General features: G+C 32.5%; 5 protein-coding genes across 9 annotated transcripts; 2 read left to right on the top strand and 3 right to left on the bottom strand.

The window, feature by feature from the left end:
• Nucleotides 1–1178: 1178 nt before the first annotated feature.
• Nucleotides 1179–5313, top strand: LOC128669388 (uncharacterized protein). 2 transcript variants are annotated; one of them, XM_053744194.2, is made up of 8 exons: nucleotides 1179–1510; nucleotides 1907–2078; nucleotides 2483–2747; nucleotides 3108–3382; nucleotides 3638–3865; nucleotides 3968–4107; nucleotides 4411–4576; nucleotides 4887–5313. In XM_053744194.2, the coding sequence occupies exons 1-8, from the start codon at nucleotides 1461–1463 to the stop codon at nucleotides 5115–5117; spliced, it is 1527 nt and encodes a 508-aa protein (XP_053600169.1). In that variant the 5' UTR covers nucleotides 1179–1460; the 3' UTR covers nucleotides 5118–5313. The 2 variants fall into 2 exon arrangements, with proteins under 2 accessions (XP_053600169.1, XP_053600170.1); XM_053744195.2 differs by having other exon boundaries at nucleotides 1372–1510; nucleotides 2042–2078.
• An 830-nt stretch (nucleotides 5314–6143) lies between these two features.
• On the bottom strand, nucleotides 6144–8132 carry LOC128669389 (uncharacterized protein). The gene is made up of 2 exons (XM_053744196.2): nucleotides 6931–8132; nucleotides 6144–6457 (listed from the first exon to the last, which is right to left on the bottom strand). Exons 1-2 carry the CDS (start codon nucleotides 7978–7980, stop codon nucleotides 6185–6187), a joined length of 1323 nt encoding a protein of 440 aa, XP_053600171.1. The 5' UTR covers nucleotides 7981–8132; the 3' UTR covers nucleotides 6144–6184.
• A 721-nt stretch (nucleotides 8133–8853) lies between these two features.
• Nucleotides 8854–9945, bottom strand: LOC128669280 (cytochrome b-c1 complex subunit 8). Its single transcript, XM_053744014.2, has 2 exons — nucleotides 9703–9945; nucleotides 8854–9021 (listed from the first exon to the last, which is right to left on the bottom strand). The coding sequence occupies exons 1-2, from the start codon at nucleotides 9854–9856 to the stop codon at nucleotides 8927–8929; spliced, it is 249 nt and encodes an 82-aa protein (XP_053599989.1). The 5' UTR covers nucleotides 9857–9945; the 3' UTR covers nucleotides 8854–8926.
• Nucleotides 9946–11209: 1264 nt separating this feature from the next.
• Nucleotides 11210–20364, top strand: Ugalt (UDP-galactose transporter). Of its 4 annotated transcripts, XM_053743681.2 has the most exons (7): nucleotides 11210–11447; nucleotides 12126–12201; nucleotides 13451–13589; nucleotides 15127–15240; nucleotides 16015–16229; nucleotides 17037–17306; nucleotides 17639–20364. In XM_053743681.2, the coding sequence occupies exons 3-7, from the start codon at nucleotides 13472–13474 to the stop codon at nucleotides 17996–17998; spliced, it is 1077 nt and encodes a 358-aa protein (XP_053599656.1). In that variant the 5' UTR covers nucleotides 11210–11447; nucleotides 12126–12201; nucleotides 13451–13471; the 3' UTR covers nucleotides 17999–20364. The 4 variants fall into 4 exon arrangements, with proteins under 4 accessions (XP_053599656.1, XP_053599655.1, XP_053599654.1 ...); XM_053743680.2 differs by lacking the exon at nucleotides 12126–12201 and having other exon boundaries at nucleotides 11211–11447; XM_053743679.2 differs by lacking the exons at nucleotides 11210–11447; nucleotides 12126–12201 and adding an exon at nucleotides 12405–12630.
• mRpL22 (mitochondrial ribosomal protein L22) lies at nucleotides 20307–21776 on the bottom strand. Its single transcript, XM_053743686.1, has 3 exons — nucleotides 21461–21776; nucleotides 20843–21056; nucleotides 20307–20575 (listed from the first exon to the last, which is right to left on the bottom strand). Exons 1-3 carry the CDS (start codon nucleotides 21635–21637, stop codon nucleotides 20355–20357), a joined length of 612 nt encoding a protein of 203 aa, XP_053599661.1. The 5' UTR covers nucleotides 21638–21776; the 3' UTR covers nucleotides 20307–20354.
• Nucleotides 21777–21906: the final 130 nt, after the last annotated feature.

Consider the following 21906-nt stretch of genomic DNA (forward strand, 5'->3'; position numbering starts at 1 on the left):
TGGGTAACGGGACGGGACACATTGCGAAAAACATGATGGCACATAATATGTAGGAAACGGTACGGGATATCTACAATTCTACATTACAAAGCAGGAAGCGGACAAGTTGAACAAGTTTGCGGGATGAGAAAAAAATGCGAATTTGTAACATATATGTTTACCAGTCTTACAGAGTACGCGATAAAATTACTGAGATTTTCCTATCGTAATTCGTCGTGTATTTCATAGGAATAAATCCACTCATATCCACGAATGTAGTCCTACCCAACACAGATTCATCAACAAATCCACAAACACTTAACGAGTATCCATCGTCTGTTGTACCATCACCTTAACACCCAACTAGTACTAATGGTACAAATGCCCCGTACATTACACGCGTAGGTCGAAAAGTTCATTTCTCTCGTCCTTTTGACCTGTAACCTTCCTTCCTCCGTAGGGGGGTGATGTGGCAATACTAAGGTTTCGCGCCAGACTGTAAGACTTGTGGTGTGCAAGGATTTTCTATATACCTATGTTAAATTTCGCAAAATATATACATAACACATAAGCATATATTTTGCGAACTACAATAGAACTGTACAAAAGAACGTAAGCTGCTTGTTACTACTTGACTACAATATAGTGATATGATCTATGACTTGTGACTTTCTTTATACACCTGAATCACTCCAAAACTTCATACAGGTAAGATCTTCAGTCCAAATCAAGTTCATATCAGTTTATGCCCACAGTTGACCAAATAATGCAGAACATAACCTAAAATAGTGTTATTATTTTCAGGATAATCCACTTAATCCTTCTTTTTTACTTTAAACTAGCAGCACGATTGCGTAGAAGGTATTTTTGGTACAAATATAACTGCAACAATAATAAAAAATTGGCGCTTTGAGCGCCTTTGAATTCCTCAGTTGTACTAGTAGCGCCATCTGCGCTGAGCTTTGCATAATTGTGGAACATAGTTAAAAGGATATGTTGAGAATTTTCTCGGAGTAAATAACGTCATCAAAGACACAACGCTACCTTGCCTATATGTTGGCTCGGCCGGCGCATCGCACACGCACGGTTCATTCGGTTTCAGCTTAGAATGATGTCAACACACAACGGCTCATCAAGCGCGCGCTACAACACGCACAGTCAAAAAATTAAAATATCAATGTCCAAGTGACACATCTGTTTTTGTTCTTGTTTTATTTTATATTTTGTTTGGGGATATTTTATTGGAGAATTGTATTGTATTATGATTAGATGGAGTTTGTAGAATAATAATTAACTCTTTGATGTTGTTTGTTGTATTTGAAACTCTACTCTATTCATCCAACTCTAACCCCAAGATCAAAAAAAAAAAAATCAAAGATTTTAAGGCGTTTTGAGGTTATTTTATTATTTACTTGGTTGTATGGCTAAATACAACTAAATACATTTCGTTTTGACTGAGTTTCGTTCCGTCGCCTGCTATTATGGAAGAAGTGGACTCCATTATTTTACACTTTATTCGCCAATTGAATGTGTGAGTTACTTACTACCTGTTCCCTGAGGGCTCAGTCCTCGGCAAAAAATTGCCTATGTTAGTCTCCACCTTTCCAACTATCTCCACACAAAAAATTACATTAACAGAAATGACAAATTATCTCATTGTTCCGTTTTGATATGACAGGCAAACAAACTTTTACTTTTTTAATATTAATATATGATATGGAAGTGTGGATTGCATCCAATTTATTTATGCATATTTTTAAGTATTTTAAGTTCAGTTATATACGATATATATATTATAAATTAAAGTACAAATTTTATGCATTTTAAGATCCAACACTTACTATGAAACCTATCACAATAGGGTTTGCATAGCTCACTGCTATAAGAGATATCAATAAATTTATCATATAATTTTATCAAATTCCAGGAAGATAGATGAAGAAATAAAAAACATATGTGAATTGCCTGTGGAAACCATTATTGAAGCTGCTTCAAAATGTCTAATATCAATAAATCAAACATTGAAAGTTCCAATGAAATTACCCTCTGGTATATCCCACAGGATAGAAGTTGCAGCTCAGATAGCTTCAATTTGTAAGGTATTTTTTAAATTTATTTACTTTCAAAAGTTGTAAAAAAAGTTAGTGCAATAAATCCTTACATATTATAAAACAAATCCTCTGCCGCGTCGGTCTGTTCAAGATAAACTCAAAAACTACTGCACGATATTTTATGTGGTTTTCACCAATAGATATTGTGATTCTTGAGGAAGGTTTAGGTGTATAATTTATTTAAAATGTACTGTTTCCAAAAATATTGTTTTTACCCAAGCGAAGCAGGGATGGGCCGCTAATAAAATAGTAAAGCATATCATTATTAGTTATTTGAAGGAAAAGTTCATATAATCGATTTTTTAAATTTAGAATCTGCATTTTTCTTCTACGTTGATATTAATTATGTGCTTATTGAATATGAAGTAATCAATTATGTTTTATTTTATCAGGACTTGGGATACAAAAATGATGTTGGATATCAGACTTTTCTTTACCATAATGAAGCGGACCTACGACAAGTTTTTATGTTCCTTATTGAGAGGCTGCCAACTGAAGGGAATGAAACAACTACTGATGTATTACCAACCAACAGAAAATCAACACTCTTTAGAGACATCAGACATAAGATTGCTGAAGAATTAAACCTCATGTGGATCCCTCCATGTTGTAATTCCCAGCTAACCACAGGAATTGGAGACTATGCATATCCACCTGGTAATGATTAAAAATTATGTACTTACATAACTGAAGCTTTGGAATCAATACAACTATATTTTACAGAATATAGTCATATTGATAGTACATCTTCCCAAATGTATATTTATTCCAAATGTTATATTATTATGTCATATTTATTATTCACATGTAATATAATTTTGCTTCCCAAATATTCATTATGTAAGTTTTTTCTTTTTGTTGACCTAGGCAAATGTTACTTAATATTTATATATTATTATTAATTACATAAGTATAATATATTACTTACATATATAATTTTGTGAAGTTGATATTAATTTTATTAAATACCTAGCTTTGCCTATCCTAACTTTATCAAAATTACATTATGATTTTCAGAACCTTTATCCATACAATCAACTCCGAAAAATCTTACAAAGGAACAATTAATACAAAAACTATTGAAAATTAAACATGTTAGTAATGACACTAAGGTAATGAAAACATGTTGCACGTCAGAACAAGATGTAAAAACTGATTACACAGAAAAATCAGATGTACAAATTGAAATAAAACAAAGTCTAAAGGAATTGAAAGAAACAGCTATTATTTTGAGTCAAAAATTGGACACACTAGAGAGTGAACGAAACATAATGGATGTAGAATATTCTCAGGTAAGCATAATTTTTTTTAAACCACAAATGAAAATCACTCAAAACAAAACTGGTTCATATTATAGTATCACACTATTTCCCATTAACTCAAGAGAAATAACAAATTGTTTCTTACTCATGTTAATTGTAAAGCAAGACAAGAGAGATATTGCGAGACAAGAGAGAGATATATATTGCATGTCAATGTCGCCTAGTATATGCTTTCAGGTTAGGCTTGTAAAACAAGGAGTTAACATAGAATTTAAAACTTTTCAGGCTCAAAAATCTTGTGAAAGAGTAGAAGCAGACATGAAAAATGTAGAAAATATATTGAGCAGTATTGGCATAACAGAAATTGATAGTGAAGATAATATACAAAAGTTACTAGACAAAGTACACGGAAATATAAATATATTGCACAGGAAGAGTGAAGAGCTGACATCTAGAAATTTAACTCTAAAAGTTGAGATAGACAAAGTAAAGAACAAGGTTGCTTTATCAGAGGTAAGTAACATTTACAATCCAATTATTTTGCAATTTTAGATTATATAATAGGTTTCTTCATTGATTGTAAAACTTTTTCTTTAACATATTTCTATTTTATAGTCTGAAAGAAACAAGTGCAAAAAAATTCTGACAACATTAAAAACCAATGCTAAAGAAATGAAAGATGAGTATGCAAAGAAAGATGAACTAAGGCAGCAACTGAGGAATAACTATGAAAATTTGAAAGGGGGGAATAAGAGGTTTGATTATATTGTGTTTATTATATTGTGTCAGCTACATATCTATTGCTACATTTACATTCAGCCCCTGCCGCTCTCGTTGCCGAAAATAATACCCTATATAATAATATTGCTGCAGCAGAAGTTTGTCCTGACCTAACTTCGCTTTGGAAATCGAAGCAAAGTAGTGGCAATAATTTATTTCTCCTCCAATCGCTCGGCGAGAACTGAGCGGATAGGGCAGAAAGTAAGCATAGACTATCGCATGCCTCACTAACCACTGCTATTTTGGGGAATATTTCAATAATTTCAACATAATTTTAGGTCAATTTACACAAAAAGAATTATGGAAATAATTAACAACGTAGATAAACAAAACATGGAAATCAAGAAAATATTGGATGACACTAGACAACTTCAGAAAGAAATTAACACATTGGAAGGTCAATTGGATAGATGTTTTTCTATTGCAGATGAAACACTCTTTAGGGTAAGCTTCAAAATCGAAAAATGCCATTTTCAGGGTCCTATATCTCAAAATATAAAAATGAAACTCTGTGCCAAAATATAAAAATTTGAAATTGTGGAATAGTCCTTCAACTTAGGTATACTATTAGTTATATGGTACGATACTATCGATAATTTCACAATAAATAATATCAAGTAATATTGCATAGCAATATTATCGATAGTATGTATATTAAACATAGCTTTTTAGATGGTCCAAAATAATATCGATATTATTTGGGATTACATTTATTGATTGTAATTTATATTCACAATATGACAATACATTTCAGGATGCCAAGAAAGATGATCAAGCAAAGAAGGCATATAAATTGCTTGCATTATTGCATTCAGAGTGCAACACAATTGTTTCCCTAGTAAATGATACAGGTGCATTAGCAAGAGATATTGTAGATATAGAAGACAATATAAAAACTGAGAAAGCGAAACATACTGAAGAAACTTTACAAAAGATTAACTCTGATCTAGCTAGGATACAAGAGGAAATAAAAATTATCAAATAAAATTATATTAAATGATAGCCTCTCATAAAATTATGTCAGAGACCAAAAATGTATAGTAACATGCAATGAAAAGTGAGAAGTGTATATTGCAAACATTTATAAATATCCCAATATCGAAATTGTGAACTCAATTTGCCATAATACTTTACATTGCACGTGACTAATCACAGCACTGCAAGGCATGCCTTTGGTTATGTAACTGTAAACTGGATCCAGTACTCCCATGAACTTTTTATTCCAAAGTACATATACATACCGTATGTGTTCATCTGTACCCCGACCTCTCCATGTAATGGGGGCCCTAATGAGACCTTTTGTATGTAGCCAACAGGCAAGCTAGTCTGTAGATTTATTTTCGTTTCCATTGTTATTTTGAGATAAAATATAGCCTATAGCAATCTTGGATAATGTACTTTTCTAATGGTGAAATAATTTTTGAATTCTGTAGTAATCGGTTTGGTAGTTTCGAAGATTACCCGCCTCAAACATACAAACTCACAAACGCTTACTTCTTTATAATAATAATATTGATTGCTAACATTGGTGTCCTATTTTATTCGTCGCCTAAAGGATACACGACTATTACTACGACTACACGTCTAGCGGCAAGTAATGCATTGGTGGGTGACTACACATTATACCTGTGTATATGACGAAGGCATTTTATATGATTCTGCCGTTTACATATGGCGTCGTCAGTTTAAAAACGCTCTTATTTATATACTCCGCAATACATAAGAGACGTCGGGCTATCGATGAAAGAGATAACATTAAATGTGTGTCTTGCATCAACAAGTACTGGGGCTCTAGTAGTATCTATGGAAACCTTCGGTGCATAAGGTCCATAGTATATACCGTCTATAGTAGCATCAGAGAAGTGTGAACTCTTACTAGGACATGTTGTCTATATTCGTTAGTGTATTATAAACAAATGTAAGATTTGGAATGTGGAAAAGCTTTTTGTATACCAGCTTTTCTATTTTCTAGTTCCATTAGCTCATAACATTATAATACAATAAAACAGCATTATACATATTATGAAATGTAGATTTTATTTCTTCAAGCTTTTATTTTCGTTGGGGAGTAATTTCTGGTGGGATGTAATTTTCGTCTGCGGTCTTTGAAATCTGTTTCTTTCCCACCGTGGGCTCTACAAGCTTTTCTTTTTCCTCAATTTGAAGATCAATTTTATCTTCATTGTCAAAGAACCACAACCTCTGTTCCTCTTCTTTTAGTTGGTTTTGTTTCTGCTCTATAAGCTGCATGCGTTTAGCTCTATCCAAGCGTTTAATTTGTTCTTGTAAACTTGACTCCCGCTGTGCAGCCCATAATTTAAATAGCTGAAATATACACCAGCATGTTTAATAAAAATACTGTTTATTTATTTCAATCAACTTGGTTAGTATCTACATATGCTCTATGCTATGATTTATCTATGCTGTTGCCTGCAGCTCAAACATTGAAACATACTTTCACATTTATGATATTAATATGGATGTTGAAAAGGTAAGGTCTGAGGGAAGATCGTATTTTTGAAATAGGATAGAAAAGGAACTCATAACTCCATAAATGTATCATAGGTACTCATAATAAGTATGATACATAAAATGTACAGAATTATTTCTTAACACTTAATTCGGTGTTTTAAAGTGTGAAAGAGGTAACAAACTCACTTTTCATTTATAATATGTTAAAAATTGGAAAAAAATGACACTACATTTTACTAGCCCACTGCCCTGATTACTAGTACTGATTGATCAGCAGGAATATGTGGAATAGGTCCTGTTTAATAAAACCTGTCTATACAACTAACCTTTTTTTGTTCTGATATGTCATTATTTTGAGTTTTATTGATAGCATTTTCTATGGCTATCTGTATTGACTCTTCTAATGATACTTCCATGGGTGTGGCTTCAGATAGGGTGGATACACAATCATTTAAGTATTCTTTTATTTCATCTCCCACTGCGGCTAATTCTTTTTGTAAGAACTGGACAACTTCTGGATAGACTTTAAACGATTCTGTTTTAGTACATTCTTGGCATAACCCAAACAAATTATCATATTTTTTATAAACCAACCATCCTATGATTTGCAGGTTGTAACAAAGGTTATCATTATTTCGTTGCGAAATCCATGCTAGTGTCTTCCCAGCTAATGTATAAACATCTTTAATGTCAAAGTGGTCATCAAAATAAGGATTCCTCAGATATTTTACTCTAATTTTTATTTCTTCTACTTTTTTATTCTTTCCCTCAGGCTCAGTTTTCTCAGGAGTCCTAGGACTATAACTTGTAATGTATTTATAGCAAGCATATTGGCAAAGACTACAAGTTATATCATTTCCATAATCTTCTTGAAGCATTATCAAGGATGCGACATTAGCAGCTTCTTCATATTTTGATGATGTTATTAATTTGTCCAACAAAATATTAGCAGCATAGTCATCCAGAAATACCCCATAATTAAGAGGATCCCTTAGTATATCTATTAAATCTTGTATTCTTTCAAATTCAATATAGTTTCTTACTATTGCATGATGTGTAGAGTCTAAAATGTAACCTGTTTCCGCAGATAGTCGCAACTTATGTAAAAGATCTCGTAGTTCTTCCAAATAAGTAGGATCTTTTAGCGAATTAGCAAAAATGTCTACGTCTATGGCGGTAATCACACCCTTTGTAGCATAACTCTGGTCTAAAACGTTGTAGAAATCATTTAATTTGACTTTATTCAATATTGGTGATGAGAGTCGTTCCTTCCATGCGTCGCTGCACTTGTAATCATTAGTAAGAAATGTTCTCTGAAAATTTACTGATGATATTCGTTTCCTTGGAAATGCAACTTTGTTCAAGTTCCGCAACATGATTTAATTATATTTAGGTGCCTATTTTAGGTGCTATTTTTTATTTTATGAAAACAATTTTTTTGTAGGTTATAATATTATTATGGTGTTAAATATACTGACTGACGCTAGTTTTTTTTTTTTTCTTGATATATTTTAGACATTGTACCTATAAATACAACAACAAGCTGGCAAGAATATTAAATTTAGGAAGCACCTTGGAATAGGGCATATTACGCAAAGCTCAGCGCAGATGGCAATACTGGTACAATGAAGGTACACAAATGTTGCCACTGGAGGCAAAAAGCGCCAATTTTTTTTTATCCCTAAAATTTTCTTCTATGTAGCAAACGGTATGGAATTTTGTTGTCTTATTTCGATTTCTAAAAAAATAAATGTTTCTCGAATCCGTAGTTTATCCGTAGTTTAAAGCGTAAGACGCTCAAACTTGGTACGGTCGGACCAGTAATATATAAAAAAATTGCTAAAAAAGCATTGGTGGCGGGCGGCAAGGTTTCCACACGACCGGATCGGTACATGAGCACACGCATCGAACCATCAATAATAATAATAATGTCCGACGGACCGTGCGCCACACCATCGAAAATGGTACGACACCGCACCATGTTGGACCGGCCGTTCAAACTTCGTTCATCTATTAGTGCTAGTCACAGACTTAATATTATAAGTATGTGATACTAGTAGACTAGATAGTCCGTTATTCATAAATAAAAGCTAGAACACGTTGTTACTGTTGCACTATGTAGTACATTTACTATTGATAAAAGAGACAAAACAACCTTAGCAAATATAACTAGGTATTTTATGAATAACAGGGTTACCTTTGTTGGGATTTTGATAGACTCTCATGCTAAACTGATGTACACATTCACAGCTTTTTAAAACCGATTTATTTAAGTTAGGACTAAACAATAAATAATCTAATTAAATGAAAATACAACATTATTTATTGATCATTTTCAAAATCAGCAGGATTTTTACGGCCCCGACGATGGTGCTCTCGTTCAACTCCTTCATATATAAGATAACCAATAACGAACGCTGAAATAGAAATAGATGAAATAAATAAAAATTTGGTTTATTAGTCAAAATTTGGTTTCTGGCTGTTTCCAGAAAAAAAAGAGTCAAACCATAGAAATAGTAAATCCTTATGTTCACATCATCCTATCCTTATTGGGTAAGGATGATGATGATGATGTGGAGTGGAATCTTTATGTGGAGTCTGTACAGTATGAATTTATTGGTGGTTTAAAGGCACTTGAGTTTCCTGTGCTACCCATTTCAAGGAACTGGACAAATAATAGTCCCAAAAGACTTATCACCCATCTGGTATTCACACTGGCATCTCCAAAAGTGAAATAATAATAAAGGCTCTCACATCACACAACTTATAACCTGACCGATGTTATTCATATAGAGTAATCCTTACTGCTTATTCAACCAAAAACTACTTCATCTATCAAATTGTACAACTTTCAAAAGAGAAAACCAGATTGGCATAGCTAGTATGAAAGAGTTACACTTTATTGAAAATGTCAATGAATGTGTGATAATTTTACACAGCAATACATGGCCTTGTGCCTCTGCTTTTAGCATATTGAACATTATATTAATAATACAATGCAAATTATAAACTGCTTTACATACCGACAAAGCCATCGCATATTTATACAGTTCTACAACTCTTTATTTCAATTTTTATTTTGTGATGAGGAAACTTACGTGGAACTACTCTGAAGACAGTCTCACGGAATCTGCGAAATATGTTTGGAATTCCATGAGATACAGCATTTGCAAAGGCGCGTTGTTCATGAGGCGACAACTTGTAGCTGATTAATCCTCGAATTTTAGCAAGTTCACCAAAATGTTTCCCCATTTTGAATAGGTACTAGTTATATAATTTTGTAACTCCACTCCTCAAAAAACACCTGCACTAGATGCTTGCTCGATCGCTCTGTCTGTCAGTGTCAAAGAGTAAATTAATAATCAGTGTCATGAATTACAACACAATGACATTGATTGATCGATAAATTCACAGATAAAGTGAAATTCGAAAATCGCAATGTTTGTGTACCTTAGTTGTACCAGTAGTGCCATCTGCGCCATTCTAGGAAATTTTCGAGTTACTGGTACAAAAACGGTTGGTACACAAACATTGCCAATGAAGGCAAAAAGCGCCAATTTTCAATATTGTTGCAGTATTACGACCAAAAATACCTTCTGCGCAATCGTGGTGCGAATTTAAAGGAAAAAGGAAGGATTTAGTGTATTATCCTAAAAATAATAACACTATTTTAGGTTATTTTCTGCATTATTTGGTAAACTGTGGTCATAAACTAATATACTTATCTTTACGACTCTTAAATGCTTTGCCCGCTGACATTACCATATAAAACAGCAAATTTTCTTTCAAGAAAAGAGTTCATGCTCATCTTTTGGTCTCCTTTTCCTCCTGATTTTCTCTTTTAGCTTTTATCTGTATTTCTTGAACATAATTTTTATTATTTTGGTTTGTATGTTTTCATATATTGATATATATGTGGTGTTATGTATATATGCTTTGCTATTTATTTTTATATATGTAGTTATTATTGTATTTTAGTATGTGGTAGTACTTATTAGTGTTTAAGATATTTTTGCGCCGCACAACTTTTGTCTGTTTCTTCTAATGGTTAGCTGGGAGAGAATGCTTATAGCATTTAGTTCGCCATTTGTTTATAAGTATGTTTTTACTTGGAACAATAAAGCTTTATAAATAAATAAATTATAAACTTGATTTTCACTGAAGATCTTACCTGTATGAAGTCCATATTGTAATAAATCTTCATGTGTGAAGTGTTTCGAGCTTCTTTTCGACCGTTTACTGGCTCGAAAATTTTACAGCGTGAGACGTATTCTATAGTTTTTGAAGTTTTATTATCTTGTGGAAAACGATATGTTACACCCAAATATGTTAGATTGTTGTATATTTTCACAAACGAATGCTTACGTAATTAAAGTACTCGAAAATAAACGGCGGCAAAGCTTTTATGTCCTTAACATACAGTGTTGTACTCTGGCTGGACAAATGTGCAGTAATACTCCATAGGTATTTCAAAACTTTCCCGTGAAATTTCCATTGATAATTGTTTTTTCTGGAAATCTGCGAAAAGAGCCGGGCGCCATTCGCTGAATCTAAAATCATGTTTTTTTTTTTGTTATAATATTGTTCACCCCGCAATTATGTCAGTCATGTCAAATGTTGTCAACGTCGACAAATCTCAAATTTACAAAATTGGAGAAGGGAAATAACACGAATATATTCGTGCACAGAGGCAAGCTAAATTAGAAGTCAGAAGTTTATCTATAACTTCGTGTTACTTCGCCAAATTTTCAATTCCTATAAAATCTGTTTTTAACTCATCAATCAATGGTTGCTGACGAAAACATTTGTACACACAAACTTGTACCCCATATTCTTTGAAAAGGTAGGTCTCAATAGTAACAAAAGAATTCTAGTTTTTGATAATGTAGTGTATACCTACATGTGTATCAATTAGGTACTTAAATTTTCCATATACCTAAGTATTTAATTTCATTTTAATATTGTCAATAGAATACATATTTGTAAATATAAAATAGAACGACACTTTGGCATCTTTGTTAAGACAGATTCCATCGGTGCAAATATGCATGAATAAGTTGCAGTATACATATTGAAACAATGGGTCTGTGCTCATAAACTTTTCGATTTGTGAATAAGAAAATGGTCGAGTAGCTAGAAATGCTGCTGAATTCATTGCATACAGCATAAGCTTTGCCATACAATATGGCAAATACTTGTGCTGCCTTCTGCTTGTGCGTCAAGGAGATAACAACTTTCCACAATCTTTTGTAATTACCTATATACATAGTATAAATTAAATTGTAATTATTTTTATTTATTATTATCAATAACTATATTATGTACCTAATTTTATACGTTTTAGTATAATTTTTGTGGAAATAGTTAAATTAGATTTTATAAAAACAACATATTAGGTGTGAAAATGAAATAACTAGATTTTCTTCTTATCTCTAATAAAATTAATTTATGAAATAATTACAACTTTACATTGCCATTTATTATCACAAATAATTCATTTTTCTATTTGCCATCCTTTCAGCCATATCAAATCTGAGACTGGACAATAAAATGCATGAAATTAGATTAGGTTTAATCATACTAATATATTTTTATAGGTACGTACTGTTTTAGTATTGATTAGTTATTAGTTAGGCAAAATATATCTATCAATATCTGCTTTATACAGTAAAATAATTTGAAGTAATTCAATTTATATGCAATTAGTCAGTTTCTAACTTGATATAACAAGTTGTGCAAGCACCTAATACAAAAATTTTATGTTTAAGCTAGCCTCCTAAGCTAGGATAAACATTGCCTCTACATGGTGCTGTAAGCACCTACTTATTGAGAAATGTTTGCCCTGTTGAGGTTAAAGAATGATTCTTGGTATGATTTTTAAAAACATAAGGGCCAATTAGACAAGTTGCATTATTTTAAGAAATTATGTGAAAGAATAGCATAACTCATATCGGTTTCAGTGCATTGATTTAAATCATAAGATGCATCATCGATGTGATAAAACAACATCTTATGATCCATATAATGTAAGCATTCATTGTTTTAACTTTTTTATTTGCTTACCCTTATTTAGAAATAACATTTATATTTATAATATTATTTTATTTAAATGTGATTTATTAGCCGCTTATCTATCTATCTATCACTATCACATAGTTATAATGGGTCTTATGAATTGAAACTATTTTCTAGCTATCTACTAATCCAGAAGCATTCAAATTGCAAATTTTAGTCAGTTTCATTAGATATTTTCCACATAATTCGAGGCACTTCTAATTATGTCCAGGCTTTAGGGTATACTGCTGTTATGTTATTGATTGGTCCAAAGTCAAGTAATTTATTATTCACTATGAAAATCCTCATTTACTTATAATCCCTAGACATCCACTCTCACACACTTGTTGTCAGTGTTGTATAAAATTTCTCATTCTCTCATCAGTGATGAGTGAAAAAGGTATCCTATCAAACATATTCACCAAACCTTTAACCATGTCTATCTATGAATATTGAATCTATTAGATATAGATATATGCACATTATTGTCTTGCTTACTGTAGTGTATGCGTCTATATTCACATCCTCCCCACTACTGTGATAAGTCATAGCGCTACGAGCGAGTGCTCAGTTGTTTACGAGACGGCGAGGCGCACGGACGTTGGAGTATCAGTCATGTGGCTGTGATGTACAGTTACGTTTGAGGATGGGGCATGTAACCTCGCTAGTGTACCACTTACTATTGCAATTGTAAAGTTATTTTATTTACAGAATATATGTATTTTGTTTCTATCTCTTGTTTTATTGTCAAAATTATATTAATATTTCTTGTTTCATCATTCTATTTCACAGGCTGTGTCAGCGCTCATTCCTATGAAATCCACAAATGATGAGAGTAATTCAGCTGACGAAGCAGAAACTCAACTGAAGGCTGAAAACATGGATGATGATAATAAGAAGACGCAAGGTACCATTAAAAATGTTAAATTTGGTAAGTTGTTTTACACTTTATATTTACATTTTGGCAGTAAGAGTCACAAAAGATGTTTACTAGACGTGTAATAGCTATAATTACTGTAGCTTTACAGACTAGAGAGTTAATTTTTAAACTAGCTATAATTATTGGCATATTCAAACATGTGAAAACCTGTGTGAACATAGTCTTCAATATAGCAAGCTGTGTTAAACATTGTTGTTTAACACAGCAGCAGACTGTTAGGGCAAAAAGAGTTCAAATTAGGTAGTTTCAGATTGTATATAAACAGGACACCCCCCGACACTGTCACAGTAATTAACAAAAAGGGTCTGATGGAAAATGTGCATTTCTCAAAATGAGCACTTCTCAAAATGTGAACCTGTTTTCGTCATCAAAAATAAGCCGAGCAGACTTGTAGTAGCAGTATTCGCAATAAGGGTGATACTGTCATTAATTTGCACTAAATACATAACATATAAAAACTGTACTTTTTCGCAGTTGACTACTAATAGTTTATCATTGAAATTAAAACTAAAATAAAATTATTAGGTACATATATGGTACCTTATTATTTATTATGTACATATGGTACCTTATATTATTAAAAGTACCTATGCAGCAATGGATATAGGTACTTACTAGAAGAACATTCGCACTGGTACTCATTCACTCGTCGTGACATTGACATTTTGATAAATACATTTTGCGACATACCAAAAAAAAGCGGTCAAGTGTTAGTTGGACTCGCGCACCGAAGATTCCTGAATTCGTTTCTTTTTTGTTACATTACCTATTGGTACTGTAAAACAATGCTTGTCAAATTTCAATCATGATCCCACTACCCACAGTTACAACTTTGGTTTTTGCTTCTTCTTAAAAAAATAAATATTGCTTCTTCTTATTTTCAAATCGAAATTGCGGATATGCAAATCCAATATTTTAGAACCATAAATATAACAATAGCGTACAATGGCATTTAGCTCCACTACTTGGCCTGCATTTTTCACTTTTTTCCCACTTGCAATTTTCACTGTATCAACTACCTACATATTTCTCACTTACCTTCAATCATGAAAAAAAAATTGATAAGTACCCACATAATCATAAATATATTTTAATTACTTTACCTCTAGTGGCAACATCACTGCTAAATGGAACTTATTAAGCTGAGAAAAACGCTGTGGGTTGCATAATAATAATTATTATTACAACTATGTATATTATACTTAAGCTCTATTATGTAACTGTTTGTTTTTCCAAAATAAAATAAATAAATAAATACATTGGCATCATTAATGAATATTGCTGATTCATTCATGAAGATGTTGCATAAAGTTATGCAAGTCAACCTTCGATTTTGATGTAATAGGTTGTGTGGTTGTTGATTCGTGACCAATATGACCATTATTTTCTATGAGGTCATTCGAAATAGGGGTCAAGAATGCCATTTTTCAAGTTAATAAACAGGACGGTCAGTCGACAGCAAATCAACCTACCGAAAATCATTGAAGTATGGTTGACTGTAAATTAAATTATTTTAACTCATTCACAGGATACATTAAGTACGTCAGCTTGGTGACACTTACTTTGCAAAATGCTACTCTGGGCCTTAGTATGCGGTATGCCCGTACAAGGCAGGGTGTGGAGATGTTCTCATCAGCGGCTGGTAAGTGGTTCAGCTCTAATTAAGCACCTGTTTAAGGTGTTATACTACGTTTGACTTCGAGTCATTAAGTATATATGTATCTATTACAAATTTTATCAAAATTTTGGCCCATTGGTTTAACCGTGAAACTAAATTGGCCTTTCGCATTGTATATTATTATGGAGAGAAGTAGGTATGAAGAGTTTGATTCTTTATTACCTATTTGAATTGACCTTAGAATTTGTATAGACACATTTGAAGATCGTGGATTAATTAAATTGCTATTAATTTTATGGTCGCCGAATAACGATGTGCCGTTTTTACGCACGTAACGATTAGGAAAGGTTCGATAAGCTGAAATAATCGAGAACGTACTTCAAATATTTAAAATTTCTTAATTATTTTTGTATGTAACACAAATTTTTCGTGCTCCGTCTGTGCATGTCTATATATCCGTCTATCAATATCCTTTTTCTCAAGAACACTTAGAGATATTGAAATGTACCTATAATCAAATATTCAGCTGTTGAGCTTAAAATATTTAAAATAATATATATATTTTGTATTTACTAGCTGCAGTACGGGGCTTCGCTCCCATGGGAATTTTGGAATAAAAAGTTTCAGTTTATTTTCTACCTGAGTACCAAATTTCATAACAATCGGTCAACATATAACAACAGTAGATTTTACGTGAAAGAGTAACAAGCATAGGATGTATGTGTAAACTTTCGCATTTATAATATTAGTAGGATATTTCTTCCTGTTCAATTTTTCATGCTCATAAATAAATTTCAGCGGTTGTAATGACAGAGATTTTCAAATTAGTTATATGCCTTCTACTTGTAATGCAAGAATCAGGCAGTGTGAACAAAGGGTTGCGAACCATGTATGCAACAGTCATACTGAATTTCAAGGACACTTTAAGAGTTTGTGTGCCATCATTTTTGTACATTGTGCAAAACAACTTGCTCTACGTGTCAGCGTCTAATCTAGACGCTGCGACATATCAGGTAATTTTCTTTCCGTGGATTTGTTCGTTTAATATAATATGACATATTCCTTATTTTCTTTTCTACACTGAAAAAGATTTATTCTAACCATACATGGTACACCCGAAGCAGTGCTTAAATAAAAGATTTGGAATAAAATTATTATGAAAATTGTTTGGTCTCGTACAAATTAACCGATCAGCTAATAAATGTGTTCTGTTATCCACAATAGTTTTTTAGAAAGTTGTTGTATTCCATGTAACTACTGAGCATAAGTATTGTGAAAACTTGTCGTGTTTTAAGTCAGTCGTCTAACAAAAACTTCCTAAAGTTGCTAGTTGTATGTTATGCTCTTTATTATACCTACTCGTACTGATATTGTTACTATAGAGAGAGTTGGCGTGAAGTCCCATCGCATAACGAACAGGGTGTCCCCTGTCCCCTGTCCCCATGAACACGTAGCACGACAAACGTAAAAAAAGAGAACGTGTGGACGCAATTACACGTTCTTTTTTTACGTTTACGTACGTGAATGTTAGTAATGTGCTCCGTGTTTGTATGTTTCGTGGTAGGCCTTCAGTACACATATTGGTGTCGGCATCCCTTTCTTTGCTGAAGCCTCGGCAGGTAGTTTGTCAAAGATAAGCAATAGATATTGATCGTTATTTAACACAAGGGAATTTAACGATATATTAATCTTCCTGTATTTCATGATTTATGTAATTCTTTATACATATTAAGATAACAAATTATACCTACATCATAGAATAATGATTATAATGACATATTTAGTTGTTATTACCTAAATCTTGTTTTCTAAAATTCCAGGTCACATATCAGCTAAAATTGTTAACAACAGCTTTTTTCGCTGTAGTAGTTTTAAAAAGAAAACTGAAGAAATGGCAATGGTTAGCGCTTGGGCTTTTGGCCGCTGGAGTAGCCTTGGTCCAGTTGTCCGGAAAATCAGAAAAATCTACAACGACTTCCGACCTGTCACAGTCCAGGATTCTGGGATTCAGTGCCGCGCTGGCAGCGTGTTTTATATCTGGGTTTGCTGGGATATATTTTGAGAAAGTTTTGAAAGAGTCTGATATATCAGTAAGTACCTGAACTAAAATCTATATACGTTCTGTTTGACGATCTGCATAATCAACGCTTTGGTCTATTATAATTCAAATATGTTTTGTCCCTATCTCTCTTTTCAATATTTGAAATAACATATTCTGAAAGAACGAGATAAAACATATTTGTGCCAGAATAGGCTTTGTTCAGAGTAAACTTAACAACCACCTAACCAACTACTACCACAGGTTTTCCTGACTCATGTACATTAAACCAAAATTAGTGTTTTCTTAACTTATTTTGAACAATAATCTCTGAAATAATAATATAAAAAATAAATTGAATAACTAATCGTTTGTTAATTCCAGGTGTGGATGCGAAACGTGCAACTGAGTTTGCTCTCCTTGCCATTTGGAACGATCACCTACTTTGTCAATGGCGGGTCAGCACATGACATATTGAAAGGGTTCGATGCCTTCGTATGGTACTTAGTGCTGCTGCAAGCGGCTGGCGGCCTTATCGTAGCGGTCGTTGTCAAATACGCTGATAATATACTAAAGGGTTTTGCAACATCCGTCGCGATTATAATAACATGTGTTGTGTCAATGTTTATTTTCAACTTTGTTTTAACGCTACAGTTCGCTGGTGGCACTCTCTTAGTAATTAGCTCCATTTTCCTTTATGGCTATGTGCCTAAAAAACCTGAAACACGTTCGTTAAGTGTCTGATCTTATTTTCAGTTATTACGTAATTAATTATAATGTCTAATAATTTATCTAATCAAAGCGATTAGAAGATAAAGCTAGCAAAACCTCTAAATTCGCAATCGGTCGAAACAAGGAAATAGATAACCGATAATATTCTATTAAGATGGTTTAAAATTATTTGTAAGTAGGTAATGAAGAAATGATGGACATTGAAATAAGTTTGTGTTTTTAAGATCTATACAGCTAAGTATAGTAAGTAGTATTAATGTATTTACAAATAGGCTGCTACTTATACAGGGCTTGGATACAGGTATATTTTTTGAAACGTCTTTCGTCGTATTTTGCTTTCGTTCGAACTGAAAGTTATAACGTTAACGAACGACTTACGTTTTCGGGCGTCATAAATTTGTCATAGTTTCTTAAAAATTTTCTATTTTAATTTAGTTTTCGTTCCGAACAAAATGTTGCGAACCGAACGAGTTAAATGTTGAAAACGTTGTTTGATATATGTACCTAATTAACATTTCTAAGCCCTGGTAGAATATAGTAATTATATATGAGTTATTTTTCTTTCCTGTACGGACCATTTATTTTTATTACGACAAATACATAGCCGTACTTACGAGTACATACATATTTTAATAAATATTGGACTTGTTTATTTTAGTATTGATTTTATTTAGTATAACAATTGATTATTATTTCAGTATTTTTATTAATGTTAATAAAACTAATTGAATTTTTTTTCAAATTGCGCCTTAAATAGGTTTCACCGTACCTATAAGTTTTAATGTTAATTGAAACTCGAAACAGTAGTGAGATAAACATTGAGTACTTATGTGAAGTCTTTAAAAATCTAATAAATAAAATCGGGACTTGTCAATAAAAAATAATTTAATAATTTGTAAAAAGTGCAGAAATAGTAAAGTAGGGAACTAGAATTCGTAACAGCGTACGAATTCTGTTATATTCCCTTATGTTTTTTAGAATACATACCTAAATAGGTAAAAAAACGGAAATATTTAGGTACGGTCTCTTTTGTACTATAAAAAAATTAAAGCGATTAACAGATTTGCCCATTTTTGTCACATATTTTGCGATATCGCAAAGAGAATCATATATACGGTTCTTCCTTTTGACTCGGAATTGTGAAATATCGAGGATCAGTTACGATTATGACTTAAAATATAAAGGAAAAATGTGACAACTGTAAATAAATATGTAAGTACATAACAAAAAAGTAATTTTGCGGAACCCTTAATGCGCTAGTTCGACCGCACTTGACCAGCTTTTTATACTCGGCTGGGGTAAATGACATCAAGCCATAGGTTTCATAATCAAAATCAAATCTCGGTAGCTAACCCAAGCAATGCAAGAATAATAATCGTTTATATCAAAATATAGGCCATTCCTACATTACAATTAAACTGAAATTGCAATATAAATAAATTCCAATATGCAATAATTATCCATTTTATACATGTATATTTTTAAATTTTTCTGACCTTATCATCTACCTACCCTATTAGCGTGTCGCCGAAAATATGAAACTGACTATTGATTATAGGTACCAATCGAAAATTTAGTTCTTTACGAATCTGTGCAGATTGAATTGCAGTATTGCAGTACCTACAAGTAGAGACAAATGATCGGATTGTTGTATCATTTTGTAGTTGGAAATTCATCTCATTATAGTTTCTTTTTAGATTATTAGTACCCATGATTAGTACATTTTATTTATTGTGCGGTTACATCTGCATAAAGCCAACCTTGGTGATTTTTTTTTCTTAGTTTGATCACAAAGAACGCACTATTTATTTCTTCCACTAATATATTTTCCTATAATTGCTGCACTGGTCTAAAAGGTACAGTTTATTCCAACAAGCGTCTTCTTCAATCAGAATAATAGGAACACCTGTTGAATGTACAAAGGCACATGCAGCATACAGACAAAAGGCCATTCCCGCTGGATAATATATTTAAGTCAATTAACATTGTCAGTCATACGATTTACGTCTTTAGGGTTATGTTCGATAGAATAGGTTCCTTCTAGGGACTCCAGGACTACATACAAAACTATATCAGATCTTGTACCGAACTTTAAAAAATATATATATCAATGTATTGTAGAATTATTATAACAATTACATACATTTTATTTTATGAGATGATTAAGGTCAGTTTTGTTTACTAGATTGTAAATCATCCTATATTTTACATGAGTTGTGTGATATGTAAAATTCATTGTAAATAGCATTCCCAGCAATAGCAGCATTTTATGCTAATAAAAAGCACATGCTAATGTGGATTAAGGAGAAAAGAAAAGAGATTATTCATAGCTATAACTATTTTATATATTTTTAATAATAAAGCAAAATTAATAAGAATTGATGATTTTTCTCTTCCTCATTTGTTCTAACCAATTATCCAGTTGTTGTTGTGGTGTCAAAGGATTTAATTTGTAATAGTCCTTCGGAGGTTTGCCTTCTTCTAATCTCACAAAGTAATGACAATACTGGTAGCGTACTTCACCCAATCTACCTCGTGCATGCCTTCTTATGCCTTTGATAGTATGCCCTTTTCCAGAAAATGATTCAGCTGAAAATAATATTTTATTTTGTGAATCTGTTTACAGGCTTATTACTCAATCTTGCAAAATTTATTGGTCCGATTTCGATGAAATCTTGTATACATTTTAAATCACCATAAACAACCTGCAATAGTAGTAAATTTTACCAGCTTTTATTTTTATCCTACGGAACAGCACTCTGATCTTGCAATACTATATTATGCACTCATAGTTGGTGAATGTTTGACTTGATTTATATATTTTTAGAAACTAAAAAATGACATCATACATCATACCTATCCACAAATTACTTTTAAATTCTACATGGTGAGCTTTGACTGCTAAATCTTGAGCTTCTAGTATTGCCTCTTTGACGAAAACTGCACCCTTTTTATTGACAAAGCTTAGTTGTTTCACAGCTTCATCTACAGTCATCCCTCTGACTAAACATGCAATATACCAAAGCTTTTCAGGACTGTATTTCATATTAGTCTTCTGATGACAAACAAACTGAAAAAAGAAAGAATGAAAATAGTTTTGTATAATTCACTTCTGCATTTTATATCTGTCTGTATCAAAGTTGAAAAATAAATACAATTATTAATTTTATATTGTTACTTTTTGTAGTGTAGGAGAGAACAGTCATAATAGTCTTTCTGCTGTCACTAATTCATTTCGATTGTGTATGGTGGCATTGCCAGAGTAAGGGAAAAGGTAAAAATGCCTATGGAGTGAAATTTGTTTACCTTTCTAAGTGGCTATATTTAATTTTTTGGAGACCGACACTATGTCAAAAGGATAGAGATCTGCTGCACGACTATTCCGGCACAAGTATGGTGTAGATTTTTACTTACTACATCATACTCTTACGCAATACAAAGTGTTTATTTGGAATGATAAAACGTTCAACTTACAGCAGGTCTAGGCTTCTCGCCTATTTCTTGGGGCGGATATATTTTTTTATTGTTCCGCAAGAAAGTTTTCGGTAATTCAGATTTTGACCACGCCATAAGCGATGTCGAGGTGTGTAAACTTTTTATGAGTCCACATTTCGAACCCAAAGAGCAAATATTACTAAATAAACTATTCATTTTCTATATACTCAATGTTTAATTGCTTAGATTCACTAGGTATTTTAACCTAAAAACAATCTTCATGTCTATGCAAGAAATGAATTAGTGTTGTGTTGTAACCTTGTTACTCGATTGATAGTCAACTATCGATAGCGTTTCGGTTGACTATCGCCATCTTTGATTGGAGTTGTCAAAATGTGCCAGCTAGGGGACAGGTGCTCCTATTTATTCCATCGATACCTAGGTTCAATCCAAACGAATCAATTTCGATTAGGAACAAAACACTA

The sequence above is a fragment of the Plodia interpunctella genome, chromosome 4 (assembly GCF_027563975.2).
Source record: "Plodia interpunctella isolate USDA-ARS_2022_Savannah chromosome 4, ilPloInte3.2, whole genome shotgun sequence".
In the NCBI taxonomy this organism is placed as follows: domain Eukaryota; kingdom Metazoa; phylum Arthropoda; class Insecta; order Lepidoptera; family Pyralidae; genus Plodia; species Plodia interpunctella.

Excerpts from the sequence above, each read along its gene's own strand:
- LOC128669388 (XM_053744194.2), top strand. The coding sequence starts at position 1,461 with ATGGAAGAAGTGGACTCCATTATTTTACACTTTATTCGCCAATTGAAT. Across the intron at positions 4,108-4,410 it reads TTGAAAGGGGGGAATAAGAG|GTCAATTTACACAAAAAGAA; the intron begins GTTTGATTATAT and ends ACATAATTTTAG. Across the intron at positions 4,577-4,886 it reads CAGATGAAACACTCTTTAGG|GATGCCAAGAAAGATGATCA; the intron begins GTAAGCTTCAAA and ends AATACATTTCAG.
- LOC128669389 (XM_053744196.2), bottom strand. The coding sequence starts at position 7,980 with ATGTTGCGGAACTTGAACAAAGTTGCATTTCCAAGGAAACGAATATCA. Across the intron at positions 6,458-6,930 it reads ACATATCAGAACAAAAAAAG|CTATTTAAATTATGGGCTGC; the intron begins GTTAGTTGTATA and ends TGTATATTTCAG.
- LOC128669280 (XM_053744014.2), bottom strand. The coding sequence starts at position 9,856 with ATGGGGAAACATTTTGGTGAACTTGCTAAAATTCGAGGATTAATCAGC. Across the intron at positions 9,022-9,702 it reads TGTCTTCAGAGTAGTTCCAC|CGTTCGTTATTGGTTATCTT; the intron begins GTAAGTTTCCTC and ends TTTCTATTTCAG.
- Ugalt (XM_053743679.2), top strand. The coding sequence starts at position 12,586 with ATGCATCATCGATGTGATAAAACAACATCTTATGATCCATATAAT. Across the intron at positions 12,631-13,450 it reads CATCTTATGATCCATATAAT|GCTGTGTCAGCGCTCATTCC; the intron begins GTAAGCATTCAT and ends TCTATTTCACAG. Across the intron at positions 15,241-16,014 it reads GATGTTCTCATCAGCGGCTG|CGGTTGTAATGACAGAGATT; the intron begins GTAAGTGGTTCA and ends AATAAATTTCAG.
- mRpL22 (XM_053743686.1), bottom strand. The coding sequence starts at position 21,637 with ATGAATAGTTTATTTAGTAATATTTGCTCTTTGGGTTCGAAATGTGGA. Across the intron at positions 21,057-21,460 it reads GCGAGAAGCCTAGACCTGCT|TTTGTTTGTCATCAGAAGAC; the intron begins GTAAGTTGAACG and ends TTCTTTTTTCAG. Across the intron at positions 20,576-20,842 it reads TAAAAGTAATTTGTGGATAG|CTGAATCATTTTCTGGAAAA; the intron begins GTATGATGTATG and ends TATTATTTTCAG.